Source organism: Tiliqua scincoides, chromosome 1 (genome assembly GCF_035046505.1).
Source record: "Tiliqua scincoides isolate rTilSci1 chromosome 1, rTilSci1.hap2, whole genome shotgun sequence".
NCBI classification, from domain to species: Eukaryota; Metazoa; Chordata; class Lepidosauria; order Squamata; family Scincidae; genus Tiliqua; species Tiliqua scincoides.
Window position 1 is genome coordinate 37,658,016 of NC_089821.1, and position 13,638 is coordinate 37,671,653.

Below are 13,638 nucleotides of genomic sequence, written 5' to 3' on the forward strand. Positions count from 1 at the left end.
AAGGAAGCTTCCTTCCGTAAATGGAAGTCTTGCCCTAATGAGGAGAATAAAGAACATAAACTGTGGCAAAAGAAATGTAAGACAATGATACGGGAGGCCAAGAGAGACTATGAGGAACACATGGCCAGCAACATTAAGGGGAATAATAAAAGCTTCAAATATGTTAGAAGCAGGAAACCCGCCAGAGAAGCGGTTGGCCCTCTGGATGGTGAGGGAGGGAAAGGGGAGATAAAAGGAGACTTAGAGATGGCAGAGAAATTAAATGAGTTCTTCGTATTTATCTTCACGGCAAAAGATCTTGGGCAGATACCGCTGCCTGAACGGCCCCTCCTGACCAAGGAATTAAGTCAGATAGAGGTTAAAAGAGATGTTTCAGACCTCATTGATAAGTTAAAGATCAATAAGTCACCGGGTGCTGATGGTATCCACCCTAGAGTTATTAAGGAATTGAAGAATGAAGTTGCTGATCTCTTGACGAAAATATGCAACTTGTCCCTCTAAACGGCCACTGTGCCAGAGGATTGGAGGGTAGCAAATGTTACACCGATCTTTAAAAAGGGAATTAAGGGGGACCCAGGAAACTATAGGCTGGTCAGCCTAACATCTATACCAGGTAAGATGGTGCAATGCTTGAACAAAGAATCTCAAAACACATAGACGAACAAGCCTTGCTAAGGGAGAATCAGCATGGCTTCTGTAAGGGTAAGTCCTGCCTCACGAACCTTATAGAATTCTTTGAAAAGGTCAACAGGCATGTGGATGCGGGAGAACCCGTGGACATTATATATATGGACTTTCAGAAGGCGTTCGACATGGTCCCTCACCAAAGGCTACTGAGAAAACTCCACAGTCAAGGAATTAGAGGACAGATCCTCTCATGAATTGAGAACTGGTTGAAGACCAGAAAACAGAGAGTGGGTGTCAATGGGCAATTTTCACAATGGAGGGAGGTGAAAAGCAGTGTGCCCCAAGGATCTGTCCTGGGACCGGTGCTTTTCAGCCTCTTCATAAATGACCTGGAGACAGGGTTGAGCAGTGAGGTGGCTAAGTTTGCAGACGACATCAAATTTTTCCGCGTGGTGAAGAGCAGAAGTGATTATGAAGGAGCTCCAGAAGGATCTCTCCAAACTGGCAGAATGGGCAGCAAAATGGCAGGTGCGTTTCAATGTAAGTAAGTGTAAAGTCATGCACATTGGGGCAAAAAATCAAAACTTTACATATAGGCTGATGGGTTCTGAGCTGTCTATGACAGATCAGGAGAAAGATCTTGGCGTGGTGGTGGACAGCTCGATGAAAGTGTCAGCCCAATGTGTGACTGCAGTGAAGAAAGCCAGTTCTATGCTTGGGATCATTAGAAAAGGTATTGAGAACAAAACAGCTAATGTTATAATGCTGTTGTACAAATCGATGGTAAGGCCACACCTTGAGTATTGTGTCCAGTTCTGGTCACCACATCTCAAAAAGGATATAGTGGAAATGGAGAAGGTGCAAAAGAGAGCGACTAAGATGATTACTGGGCTGGGGCACCTTCCTTATGAGGAAAGGCTATGGCGTTTGGGCCTCTTCAGCCTAGAAAAGAGACATCTGATTGAGACATACAAAATTATGCGTGGGAAGGATAAAGTGGATAGAAAGATGCTCTTTACACTCTCACATAACACCAGAACCAGGAGACATCCACTAAAATTGGGAGAGTTAGGACAGACAAAAGAAACTATTTCTTTACTCAGTGTATGGTCAGTCTGTGGAACTCCTTGCCGCAGGATGTGGTGATGGCATCTGACCTGGACGCCTTTAAAAGGGGATTGGAGAGGTTTCTGGAGGATAAACCCATTACGGGTTACAAGCCATGATGCGTATGCGCAACCTCCTGATTTTAGAAATGGGCTGTGTCAGATGCAGGGGAGGGCACCAGGATGCAGGTCTCTTGTTATCTGGTGTGCTCCCTGGGGCATTTGGTGGGCCGCTGTGAGATACAGGAAGCAGGTCTAGATGAGCCTATGGCCTGATCCAGCTGGTCTGTTCTTATGTTCTTATGAAAAATATGACTAAATTGCAGGAAAATGGTAAATCCTAAAAAACCTGCAAACGTAATATAACATTTGCCTTGCAGTTTTGTACTGTCTGCATGGAACAATTTGTGAAACGTTGATATGCATGTTATTACAATTGCAAGTATCCAGTGGCAAAATAGTTAGAAATCATAATACTCCTTCTGTTTTAAACACTATGATGGACGCTTTATGTTGTTGCAATCTGTACTACAAAAATGCCGTTGAAGGAAACGAGGAGGGAGTTAACAGGCATGGATAACTCCCCTGAGCATTTGGAGGGCGCAGATAATTTACTTGCAACACATACTGACAATTTTAACAGGACTTTACTGTGAAAACCACTTTTATTTAACAGTAGCAAAACATTATTTACTTCTTTAAAAATATATTTCTGATGCAAAAACCCAGCCACCAACAAATATTACAGATTAAAGTCACAAAGGAAAAGACTTCTGGGACCCTTGCGGAGGCACTGGGCTCCCATGGGGTACTTCTCAGTGGAGATTGTGGGTTACTGGTGTTTGGGAAGGGGCATGGAGGGAGATTGTATCCCTCCATATGTCCCCATATGCTGTATTCTACGTACTTTTCTCCTAAAAGTGAATGAGAATAAGTAAAGGGATGTTCCCAGGAATAGTATCCCTACTCCCAGATAACCCTAATTCCTTGGGGAAATATTTATCCCAAATAGTTCTGCTGATTGCAGCCTTTTTATCGCAAATTATTGGCGGCCCTGATAACAGACACCATCCCTCCCTGCATAACACAACGCTGTGCTTCATTTCTTGTTATGCTAAAGCAGTGTTTCCTAAGGCATTGGTACCCGGAATACAAGCGCTTCTTGATTAAAACTGGAGCCGTCCTTCATTTGTGCACTGAAAACAAAGAAGCACAAAACCTCCATTACCTCTGTGTGAATTTTTTATTTTGTTTAGAAGGAGTACGTAAATATTCTGTATTGTGCACCAGTTATTGTTGCCTTCCGATACCATATAATTTGGCCTACACAGTTCAGGCTCATGGAACCATACATAATGCAGGATTTATCTAGGACTCCCCAGTACCTTTCCACAGTCACATGGGGTTGTGTCAGAGAATCATGCTACTTGCTCCCTCCAGATAATGTCAGTGTCCTTATATTAGCTTTGGACTTCCACCTCTAAATACCGTAGAGGAGTGGGAGACATTCAGCATGGTGACTTAATTTTTTAAATGCACCCTTCAGCCTCTTGTGAAGCACACCAGTGTACTGCAGTGTGATAGCATTGATAGATAGGAGAACCAAGAGGTGAAATCCAGTTGCTATATTCTATAAATGAAATTTCTATTGTTTTTCTGTCCTTTTTTGGTGTAGTAAATGTTTAGTTAATTCTGGTCAAAAGCTTTTCCTTGGTATGCGAATGCCAGTTGCAGCAAATTGCATGATCCATCCCATGTTAAGTGTTTCTTAAATCTTCTGTTGAAATCCATAGGCCTGAGAAGTGCTTTTTGTTTGCTGAATCATGTGCCTTTTTTTTTTTTTTTTTGGAACGATGTAGTTTTAACTAAGGCTTAATGATCTTGTCGGGGTGGTGGTGGTGATGATTAGTATTGGGTATCAAGAGAACCTGTGCTAAGAAAGGTGGGATTCTACAGCCCAGATACATTGTGCAAATTCAGGATATTCACTTATTTTGCTTTATTATTTTGTTACTGCTAGTTACAGGAGAGGCAACGAAATCGCCCAAGGTACTGAGATCCCAGACCCTTATCATTCCCTCTCTGGCTCCTGAGAGGTCCACAAATGCGCTTTTACATAAAAAATAATGATTCACAGTCCAATCCTATCTTCACGATATGCTGATGCTTCTCATAGTCTGCTTTTGTATCGCATGGGCTGCCCTCTCTTCAGTCACTTTGATGTTCTGTGGCCTGCTGCCAGTAGGTGCAGCAGACTGGCCATCAGGTTGGCAGCAGGGGTAGATTGGGGCAGAGATCAGGCATGGCCAGGGTGGATCTCAGTGGCAGCAGCATCCTCAGGATCTAGTCCCCATGCTGGACCCGAACACTCCCCCTTTGCCCTAACTCCCTATACCTGCAGAAGTGTTGCCATAGATCTAAATAGGTCCATAGTTAACGAGGGAGCAGCAGAGGAGGTTAATTTAGAAAAAAATTACTTTTCCTGGCTGGTCTGATCCCTAGCTGACCCCTGGGATGTTGCTGAGGCTGCATCAGCATCCCTGCACTGCATGTGCCAGCCCTGGATACGATTGGGCCATAAGGTGCTAAGAACCTCAGGATGCAAGATTTAGCATTCGTCATATTATGTACTTTGAAAATGGTGGATGCAGAACCCTGACAATAAATGTAGGACCTTACAGTAACGGGCAGCCTAATCCTAAACTGCCTAGGGTGCGCGGCTGCGACGGCACCCAAAATGGCTACCGCTGCATCCTATGTGCTTTGGGCAGCAGCTGGTGGCTCCTTCGGAGAAGGGGACTTTCATCCCCTTCCCCTGGGTAAAGAGAGCAGCCCCGCAATGGGGCTACTTGATTCACCGCCAGCTGAAAGGTCGGCGGTGAATCAAGAGCCTCTGTGTAATGCGGCAAGCCCAACCTGGAGCTCTGGATGTGGTGGAGTGTTGCTCCACCGGTCCCGCCTCTCTCCCCACGCCTTCCACCTGGTATGCCTCCCCCACCCTCTCCCAACCTCCTGCCTCCCCGTAACGCCTCCTCCCCGGCCTCCACCTGCCTCCCCCATCCCTGGAATGCCTCCCCCCATACCCCTTCTTACCTCTCTGCTGCTCAGTGGTCCGCGCAACCGCCAAGTAGTGGAGGTTGGGTGCCTGCCCGTTAGTAGCTCGGCGCCAGCCTTATGGCACGTTTGCGACAGTGCACACTAGCGCTGAGCCAGCATTCTGAGCCCAAGATTGGGCCCTCAGTGTATTTAAATAAAGTAGTACTTTGTTATATTTTCTAATGCAGTCCCTTCCTTGAACATTTTTGTCTTGGAGAGCACTAATTGAGTATTAAGGTACTTTTAGTATGATCTCAATTTGTATATGCTATTATATTTTTCACAGTTAAGGGTCAAAAATCGATATGACATTGGAGATACATGAGCGCATCTACCCCATCTTTTCTTTAGTGCTAATGCAGCTTTGGTGTATTTATTTGAATAGAGCCTGTTGTTGGGGAGGGGAGTATTTAAGGGCCCAATCCTGAACAGTGCTTATCGTAGGCGCATACTGTTGCAAACATGCACGTTTGCCGGCCCTAGCACTGGGTGGCCACCAGAGTTCCACTGCTCGGTGGTCTCACAAACTGCAGAGCAGCGGAGAGGTAAGTGGAGACATGGGGGGGAGGCGGGGAGGAAGTGTTCCAGGGAGGGGGGGAGGCGGGCAGACGGTGGGAAGGAGGCATTCCGGAGTGGGGGGAGGTAGGGAGAGTGTGGGGATAAGGCATGCTGGGGGGAGGGAGTGGGGAGGGAGGGAAGCGGGACTGGTGGAGCTCACCGCCCAAAACGGACGTTCGTGATTCACCATCAACCTTTGGGTTGGCAGTGCATCAAGTAGCCCCATTGCAGAGCTATTCTCTGTACCCAGGGGAAGGGGACGAAAGTCCCCTTCTCCCGAGGAGCCACCGGCGGCAGCTATTTTTGGCACCGCTACATCTCTGTGTGTTGGGCAGCTCAGGATTGCGTTGTCTTTCCCATCTACCATGGCAGACTCCTCCTTATAGCACTTATTCACCGCAGAGAGAAAAACTTGCATTGTGGTGTCTTCCTGTTTTTCCTTCTCTAGTGAATAGTGATAATTCTAGAATGTCAGTTTGGAAACTGTAGTCCATGGGGGGGGGGGGGAGATTAGACCCTCCTGTGCTGTAGCTCCTCCTGGTTCAACTGCTTCCCATCCACACCCTCCCCAGCTGCCTAACAAAAATGAAAGATGTCTAAGATTAATTCATCCATTTCCAATATAATATCTAGTTAGGCTGTTAAAAGAAGTCAGTCATGGCAAACTCTTTGGAACCTCCAACACAATGTTTTGTGAATTTGAAAACTTGAAAACATGTGTCACAGGGTTGGGCAAGGGGTCTTTTCCTTTAAGTGTGAGATTTTAAGCTGGTTGCTAAGTAGAAGAAGACTGAGGCTATTCAGGTGTGGTTAATTTGGAGTATAAAACCTGGGTGTGGGTTTAAGAGAGAGAGGAGAGAATGCTTGTGTTAGCATTTTCTATGCTGGAGCATGTTAGAAGGTAGTTTATGGTGTATTGGGCTGCTGACTGTCCTGCAATGTTGGTAATTCAATAACCTTACTATCCTATAGATAGCTAACTTTTCTTGTTTTGAGTGCTACTGTGAATGCATGATACTAATGTTTATGGAGCAACAAGGTCTCCCTTAAGAGCTAACCTTTTCTTGTTCTTCCATTTTGAAGATTAAATGCAATACGTTTTATTGACCAAGGGAATGTATTTCAAAAGAATCTGGCCACTTATGGTAGTTAAGTGCACCACATTATCCTCAAGGACTCAGTGGATTAGGCTGGTGAAAGAGGATGTAGGTTGCATCCTGCCACGGTTTGGAATTTCCCCTAACTTGCCTCTGACTCTTTGGGTGGTGATTGTCAGTGTGTGGCTGTGAAGTCGCCACTCTTTACTGTTATGCACTATCTGTTGCACTTTCCTAGTGCTCTTGATCATTCTCTCATCCATATCCCAGGATGATGTCAGTGGGCTTCAGTAAGTTTTACACCCCAGTCCTAACTCAATCCCTGTGTGGTGGATGCAGCACCATCAGTGTAGTTTCTGCTGTATCCCATGGGGGATTTTTGGTCAGTGGAGGCCTCCTTGGGGTAAGGAAACATCCCTTGCCCCAGGGTAACCTTCAGCAGCCACCATGGATCAACTTGGGCCTGGTCAGCTCAATGGCTGGCCCATGTTCTTGTTGATCCAGGAAGGCAGATCAGTCCTGGGAAGAGGGTCAGCATTTGGCTGCCACTGCTGAATTCACTCCCTCCCAGTCCTGATCCACCCTTCTCCCTACCCCATTCTACCCCCTGCATGGTATTGCCTGTTCCAGTGGGTCTTCAGCCATCCATCATGAGAAACCAAATTGTTTTTATTTCTTTTAAAAGTGCCTCCGTTTAACTAATTTTCAGTGGTGAAAGCCATAGCCAGAATTTGCACTTCTCTCTTATAGGTTGTGGCTGGCTTCCTATTTGTTTTGGATTTAGGGGATCAACCAGCTCCCTTCAGGGAGTAAAGTGCTAAAAATGTGTACACAACCTTCTCTGCTGTTAAGAGGCAGATGGCTTGGCTTTTGCTTTGCATATATGATGAAGGAAGTTCCTAAACTTTAGTTAACCACATTCTGGTGAACCAATAGTGTAGCAATAAAATACGAGGTTTCACAGCTGCTTTTAGCTCTGTGGAGGGAACATCCACCCACCCAGTTGTAGCTCTTTGTAGCTCTCAACTGGAAACAGGGAAGGTTACCCTGGCAAACAGAATTCATATCTTTTTCCTTGGATTATTTCAGTGCTGACAGCAGGAACTTTGTCCCACAGACTGCACTGCTCTGAAAGTTCCTAGTTGTCATTTGGACAGATTAGCCCTTCATCTGGGCTGCAGTCAAGTCCATTCATTCAGAAACCATTTCAAGTGATACCCCTCTATTGTATATAAGGGACTGAGGAACCTAAGTTACATGGTATGCCTACAGATACAGTTGTTGCTTCCTGACAACAATGTCCATGTGTGCAGCAGCACTTTTTTCACTTGCTTCAGTCTTGGGATTTGACTCCAAACTGCTATCACTATCTCAATGAATGTCTCTCAGTTCATATTACTTTGCAAAGATGGAGACAGTCAAGGCACACCTTGTAGGGAAGACTTTGAACATCTGAATTGTACCTGAGAGGCTCTGATACAGGGGTGCTCACACTTTTTTGGCTCGAGAGCTACTTTGAAACCCAGCAAGACCCGGAGATCTACCGGGGGGAAGGAAGCGTCTGACAGACACCCCCTTTAATGTATGGAGCCCCTGCTGGAGTCTAATCAGTTTCGTCAGTTTTGTTGCTGCATGCGGGAAGAGCAGCTAAAGTGTCAGTTTAGTGTCAGCTAAATATGTCAGTTTCGTCTAGTTGCTAGACGAAACTGACATATTAACAGTTTGGAGAGATAGGGCTCCGCGATCTACTCATTTTGCCTCGTGATCTACCGGTAGATCACGATCCACGTGTTGAGCACCCCTGCTCTGATATGTACATCCAATTTCTGAAAAAAATGTTCTTTGTTCTGATGTATTTAAAATTGCCAATCATGATCCTTGGTTCCAGAAAATAAAGCTTCCTATCCCTAGGGAATTTTGAGCCATTTCAGACTTAGGCTTTTTGGATGGTGTGCTCATATGCTAACTCCCTGTTGGTTGTTCCAGCGGACTGGAAGGAGATTCAATCTGTTCCTGAAGCGACGTCTCAGGGTAAACTTATTATGCTGTTAATGGCTTGGATGGCTGCAGTGATAACAAGCTTCACTATGTGATGTCTCTTGTCAGTTGGGAACAGGGCTTATAATCGGATAAATGCTCTCACTATTTTTTATTTATACTGTACCTCTGTGATAGTTTACACTAGTATAAACAAGGGCAGAATTTAAACCAGAAAAAAAGCATGATGATTTGTTCATTTTATCCAAGCTCCATCTAAATATCCGCAGATCTTACCTAACTAGAAGACACTTGAGCTGAATTATGTTACTACTTGGTTTCTGACAGATCTAGTTTTTGAACTAGGCTATATATACTATCGAGATACCAAGTTGCAAGACTTTGATTCAAGTTCCAAAGGAGCTGGTGATCTAGCTCAGTGGTAGAGCCCCCCTCCCCTTTTTCATGCAGAAAATGAGATGAGGATGAGAGAATCTCTGCCTGGAACCCTGGAGTTCTGCTGCTATGCGTCATAGCCATAGACAGTACTATGATTAGTTTGCCCAATGGTTTGACTCAGTATAAGGCAGCTACATATGTCACCAACCAGTTTGTATATTTAGAAAGGGAGTGCATCTGCAGGTCCTGGCCCACTGACTATCCAGTCTCCATATGTTAGTCAAAGATGTATGGAGTGGCCTATGCACACAGGTTCAATTCCACAATACGTATATTCCATTTTTCCAGTTTATAGATCACACAGTTAGAGCCTGTGCAGACAGACACCCTAAGCAATATTTGACTACCAGATCTGTCCTTTCTCAAATTTACCATTGCAATGTGGGTATGGATGGCACTGGTAAGTATTCATGGAAGCATCTTATGGTATCCACTGTTCCTAAAGCCTGGGACTGGAAGGGAGGGAGCCTGTAATACAATTATGCTGAGCCAAGAGGAACTGAAAGCAACCTCCATTGTTGCTGAGAGGTCTGGAACTTTAGTATGGGACTTCCTTATTGGATTACTTGCCAGTGTTTTCCTTGCTATTCCATTGCATGGTAAGTTGGGAAGAGGAGAAAACTTCCCAACTTAGTGATGGCGGAGGAGCACCGGTGGAGAGCTCAGAAAGACTAAACCAAATATGAAATAAACTGGGAGGAGCTTGGCCATTACTACTACTACATTTTTATTAAACACATTGAAAATTTTAAAAAGCAGTCTGGGACATCCTTTTTGAAAGGAAGTGCAAAATGGCTTCATTTGTTCCCACATAATGTGCAGTTAGCTAGCCGTTTGCAGGCCATTTGTTGTTTTCCTATATGAAAGAGGAAATAGATTTTTGTTAATTTCAGAGCTGCTGCTGTGCTGTGCTTCCTGCTTTCACATATTCCAACAGTCTCAATTTTACATCAGTAATAAATGCTTTTATTTTACACTATAAATTTATGCTGGGACTATCTTGCTTATTCAATGTTTGCAATTGCTACTAAAAGCAGGTATATAGGCGAATACTAAAACACTTTTAAAGATAGTCTCTCGTCGTTGTACTAATGTATGTTGTGTGTAACAACCTGTTTGATGTATGGTTTCTGTGTATGTGCAACACATGCAATCGGCGATCTTCTCATGTTGTCGCTTCATGAATCTTGTTGCAACAATATGATATTTAGAGGTGAGTGATTTGAGCGTGTGCAGAGAGAGTGAGCGGAAGGCGAGTTGGTGGGCATTCGTGAATGTGTGCTTCTACTTGTTCATTCATGAAGAGGAGTCAGTGGGGTGAGTGCATCTCTGGGAGACTAGTGGCGGGTGAATGCAAATGAGAGAAGAAGTGCTATGTAAAAATTTGTATTACAAAAAGCCCCCAAGTATGCCCATGGACTATAGGGAGCTTCAGCTGTGACTTCATATATCTCATACAAGAAAAAGAAATTGAAATTCAGACTTTATTATGGCCATATACTTCTTATGGAACAAACAGCCCAATCCTACTTAAATTCTCCATTGGTGGAACATGCATTCCAGCAGCAGGAGCCAGGAGGAAGTGCCTGAACTACTTGACAGAAATTACTTGGTGTGGCATGCTCCAGCACTGCCAGCCAGCCAGCACAGTGAGGCTGCCAGCCTGCTGGCAGAAAGGTAGTGGTGTTGGGGGCAAGCAGTAGGCGGAACAGAGAAGGGAGGGAGAGGTCCGTTTCTGGGCAGGGAGGGGGAAAGGTCAGGATCAGCAGCACAAGCCTGTGAGCAAATTCTCTCCCTCTCCCTTTCCGCCACTTTTACATGCCTTGGTCCTATGCCAACAAAATAGCTGGCGCAGGACTGCGGAGTCCCATAGGGACTATGGGAGCTTTTCCTGTGGCAAGTAAACAAGAGCTCACTTACCCCAAGCAGACCTCTCCAGCTGCCCCTCTCACCATAGGATGCAGCACATGCCTCCTTGGCACCCCGCCTCGGCAGAAGGGAGGGATTTAGGTTGGATTGGGCTGTAGGCGTCTGAATGCTTAAAACAAACTGAAGGGTGGTTTGTTCCATACTTTTAAGCAGCTATGGATGTTAATAGTGTGCATTGTATTCTCTCTAGATTGATAAGCGACATCAAAGCAAAGATTCTATTTTCTTCAGAGATGGTATCCGGCAAATAGACTTTGTACTTGCTTATGTGGATGATCCAGTTAAAGAAGGGGAAAAGAAAGCGGTAAGTTTATTTAAATGACAGCTTCTAAAGTGGCAAAAAGCATCTAGATGCTCACTGTGTTATATATCCTCTTATATGACACCAGAACGAGAGAGTTTGTCTAGAAAACCCAAAGTTGACAAAGGTTTGGGGAAGGCTGCATTTATCCCTGGTATTTTGTTCTAGGTTGGTACCTACTTCTGCAGAGACGTTTTTCATACTGTCATTCTAAATGTTGCGTCTTTCATTGAAGGTGATCATATTAAATGCTTTCCACATTTAATATTATTTGTCTGAAGTTCTGCTGTTTCTGAAAAAATGTTCTGAGTAATCACAACATAACTGCAACAGTCAAGATGCATTGATATTAGCCACTTGAACTGAAACAAGAATGTGCTATGTGATAAATCAGGAAACATCAGCAGGTTTCTGTATCTTCTGATGATATTGCTATTTTGGTTGCAGGCCTGAGTGCTATTCTGTGTTATTTGGTTGTGCATTGAGTTTAGTTTCCACTTGAACACAGAGGGCTGTATCTGAGTAAAGTTAAAGCCCATTCCTATGGCCCCACTATGCCACTGGAATTCAGGTTCTGGTGGTGCAGCATGGTTTACGGTGGTCACGAAATATGACCGACCATTCCACGCAGCCTGGCCACAGTTCACATTCCAGCGGCCTCCTGAAAAGCCCCAACACCCATAAGTTGGTGTGGGTGGTGGACAGAAGGTGGGAGGGATGAAGGGTGAATCGTGGCTGAAATGGGTGCAGTTATGTGGCTCTGCCAATATCCTGTCCCCCTTGCCGACCTTGATCCACCTACCCTGGTCTACTTGAACTTGTGCCAGCAAAATAGCTGGTGCAGGTCCAAGTAGACCTGGTGGGGTAGTGAAGGTTTATACCCGGGGCAGTGTTCCCTTACTTTGAGGAGGCCTCATAATTTGAACCTCCCCTGCAGGATGCAGTGTGCACCCTGTTAGTGCAGCTGCCTTGGTGGGGGGTGGGGTTTTGCACTGGGCTGGGTTTGTACCGGATTGGGTTGTCCATCAGTTGTCTAAGTGAAATTAATGAGAGTTAAATTACTCTTGTTCAGAAGTTAGCTCCCACACCTTTTTGTATCAGTGAGGACTTGCTGGTAGTGTACCTGACTTAACCCTTATTCACTTGATGGTGCACTAAGCCCCAGTTCTCCTCACAATCAGTGTTTGCCTGTGGCAACAAAAGCTGAACATGGAGAGAGAGCAGCTGTATGAGTTTTCCCCTGGGAAGTTTCAGGGTGACACACTCAGGGGGGATCTCCATCAGTTCAGCATTTGTCATTGGACGCATGATCATAGGAAAGCAGGGCTTCAGGTAGCGTTTCACCAACAAGGCAGGTCTAAGCCATGGGCACTGCCAGGAAGTGTCCACATGTATAAGAATGAACGGCAGCTAACTTCTGAACACGGGTGTTGTCTCATTGATTTCGGTGCTGCTTAGTCATGAATAATTTGAATGTAACCCAGAAAATACAACATCAATAGACAGTGCAAATATGTCAAAATTAAGGTGTTATTGCTAAAAATTTGCAATGGGTTTATGACTTCTCAGTTTCTGCAGATTGAATTCAAGTATGTCTCAAAAGTCCTTTAAGATTTTATTTAAATTGTCACAAGAGCTTTAAGACCCTCCATTTTCATGATATGTCTGCATTTGCAGGTTTTCTCTGAAATAATAATATATTGCTTTTTGATACATCATGTGAAAACTGAAGAATTCTCCGATGTTATTGCTGGGCAGTAGCACAGCTTTCCTAATGAACTGGGGCGTTGGGGATCTAACAGACATATCCATGCTTCACCAAAGTTTCCAAGTTTCGTTGGGCAGAAGTCATGGCGGTTGATGAAGTTTAAAACCAATTTAAGTCTGTGGTATTGACATCAGTGTGTCATGCAGGCACATAAAAGCTCTGAACACTGATGTTTTATATGAGAAATAAACAATATTTGTCTGCTGCAGCAAAGACAGCAGGGTCTGGTTTACCTTAAAAATTATAGTGGCATAAGTTTTCGTGAACTGCAGATCATTTTTATCACATTCTTTTGACAAAAGAGCTTTTTTTAAAAGTAAAAGCATGCTGTGAAAGAAGACAACTCTTACTGAACTTTACTGAACCTATCCTATGTGAACTTTGACTGTGAATTACCCTCAATATAACTAGTTTATCAAAAATGATGATCGCTCATTTTTGTTATCAGCGATTAGCACATCAAAATCACATGCACATGAGCTTGTGTTACAGTGGAAGAACTGTCCAAGTGCCAGAAACCAGGGAAAAAGAGAGCTGTTACCTCCATCTCCCTCTTGGTTTCCCACACCTAGTCAGTGCTGTTGGAAACAGAATGCTTTCTTGGTTGCATGCTTTGGTCTAATCCAGGGAGGCTCTTCTTATATTAAGAATAACTTATTGGCAGTCTTATTCCCAATTCATTCTGTTGCTCCCATTTTTTCCCTCTCCTCATTTCTAGCC

The 13,638-nt window shown here is 44.4% G+C and overlaps 1 protein-coding gene across 5 annotated transcripts in view; it reads left to right on the top strand.

Annotated features, from left to right (window-relative positions):
* The window catches only part of ANO5 (anoctamin 5), an 89,434-nt gene that overhangs the window by 25,038 nt on the left and 50,758 nt on the right, over positions 1-13,638 (top strand). For 4 of the 5 annotated variants that reach the window (XR_010794890.1, XM_066637132.1, XM_066637101.1 and 1 more), the window contains exons 3-4: positions 8,471-8,515; positions 11,040-11,153. Coding sequence is in view for 4 of the 5 variants with exons in the window: in XM_066637132.1 (XP_066493229.1) it covers positions 8,471-8,515; positions 11,040-11,153 (159 nt within the window). In the remaining variant the exon portion in view is untranslated. The remainder of the gene's footprint in view (positions 1-8,470; positions 8,516-11,039; positions 11,154-13,638) is intronic. The other variant, XM_066637114.1, reaches the window with a different exon arrangement.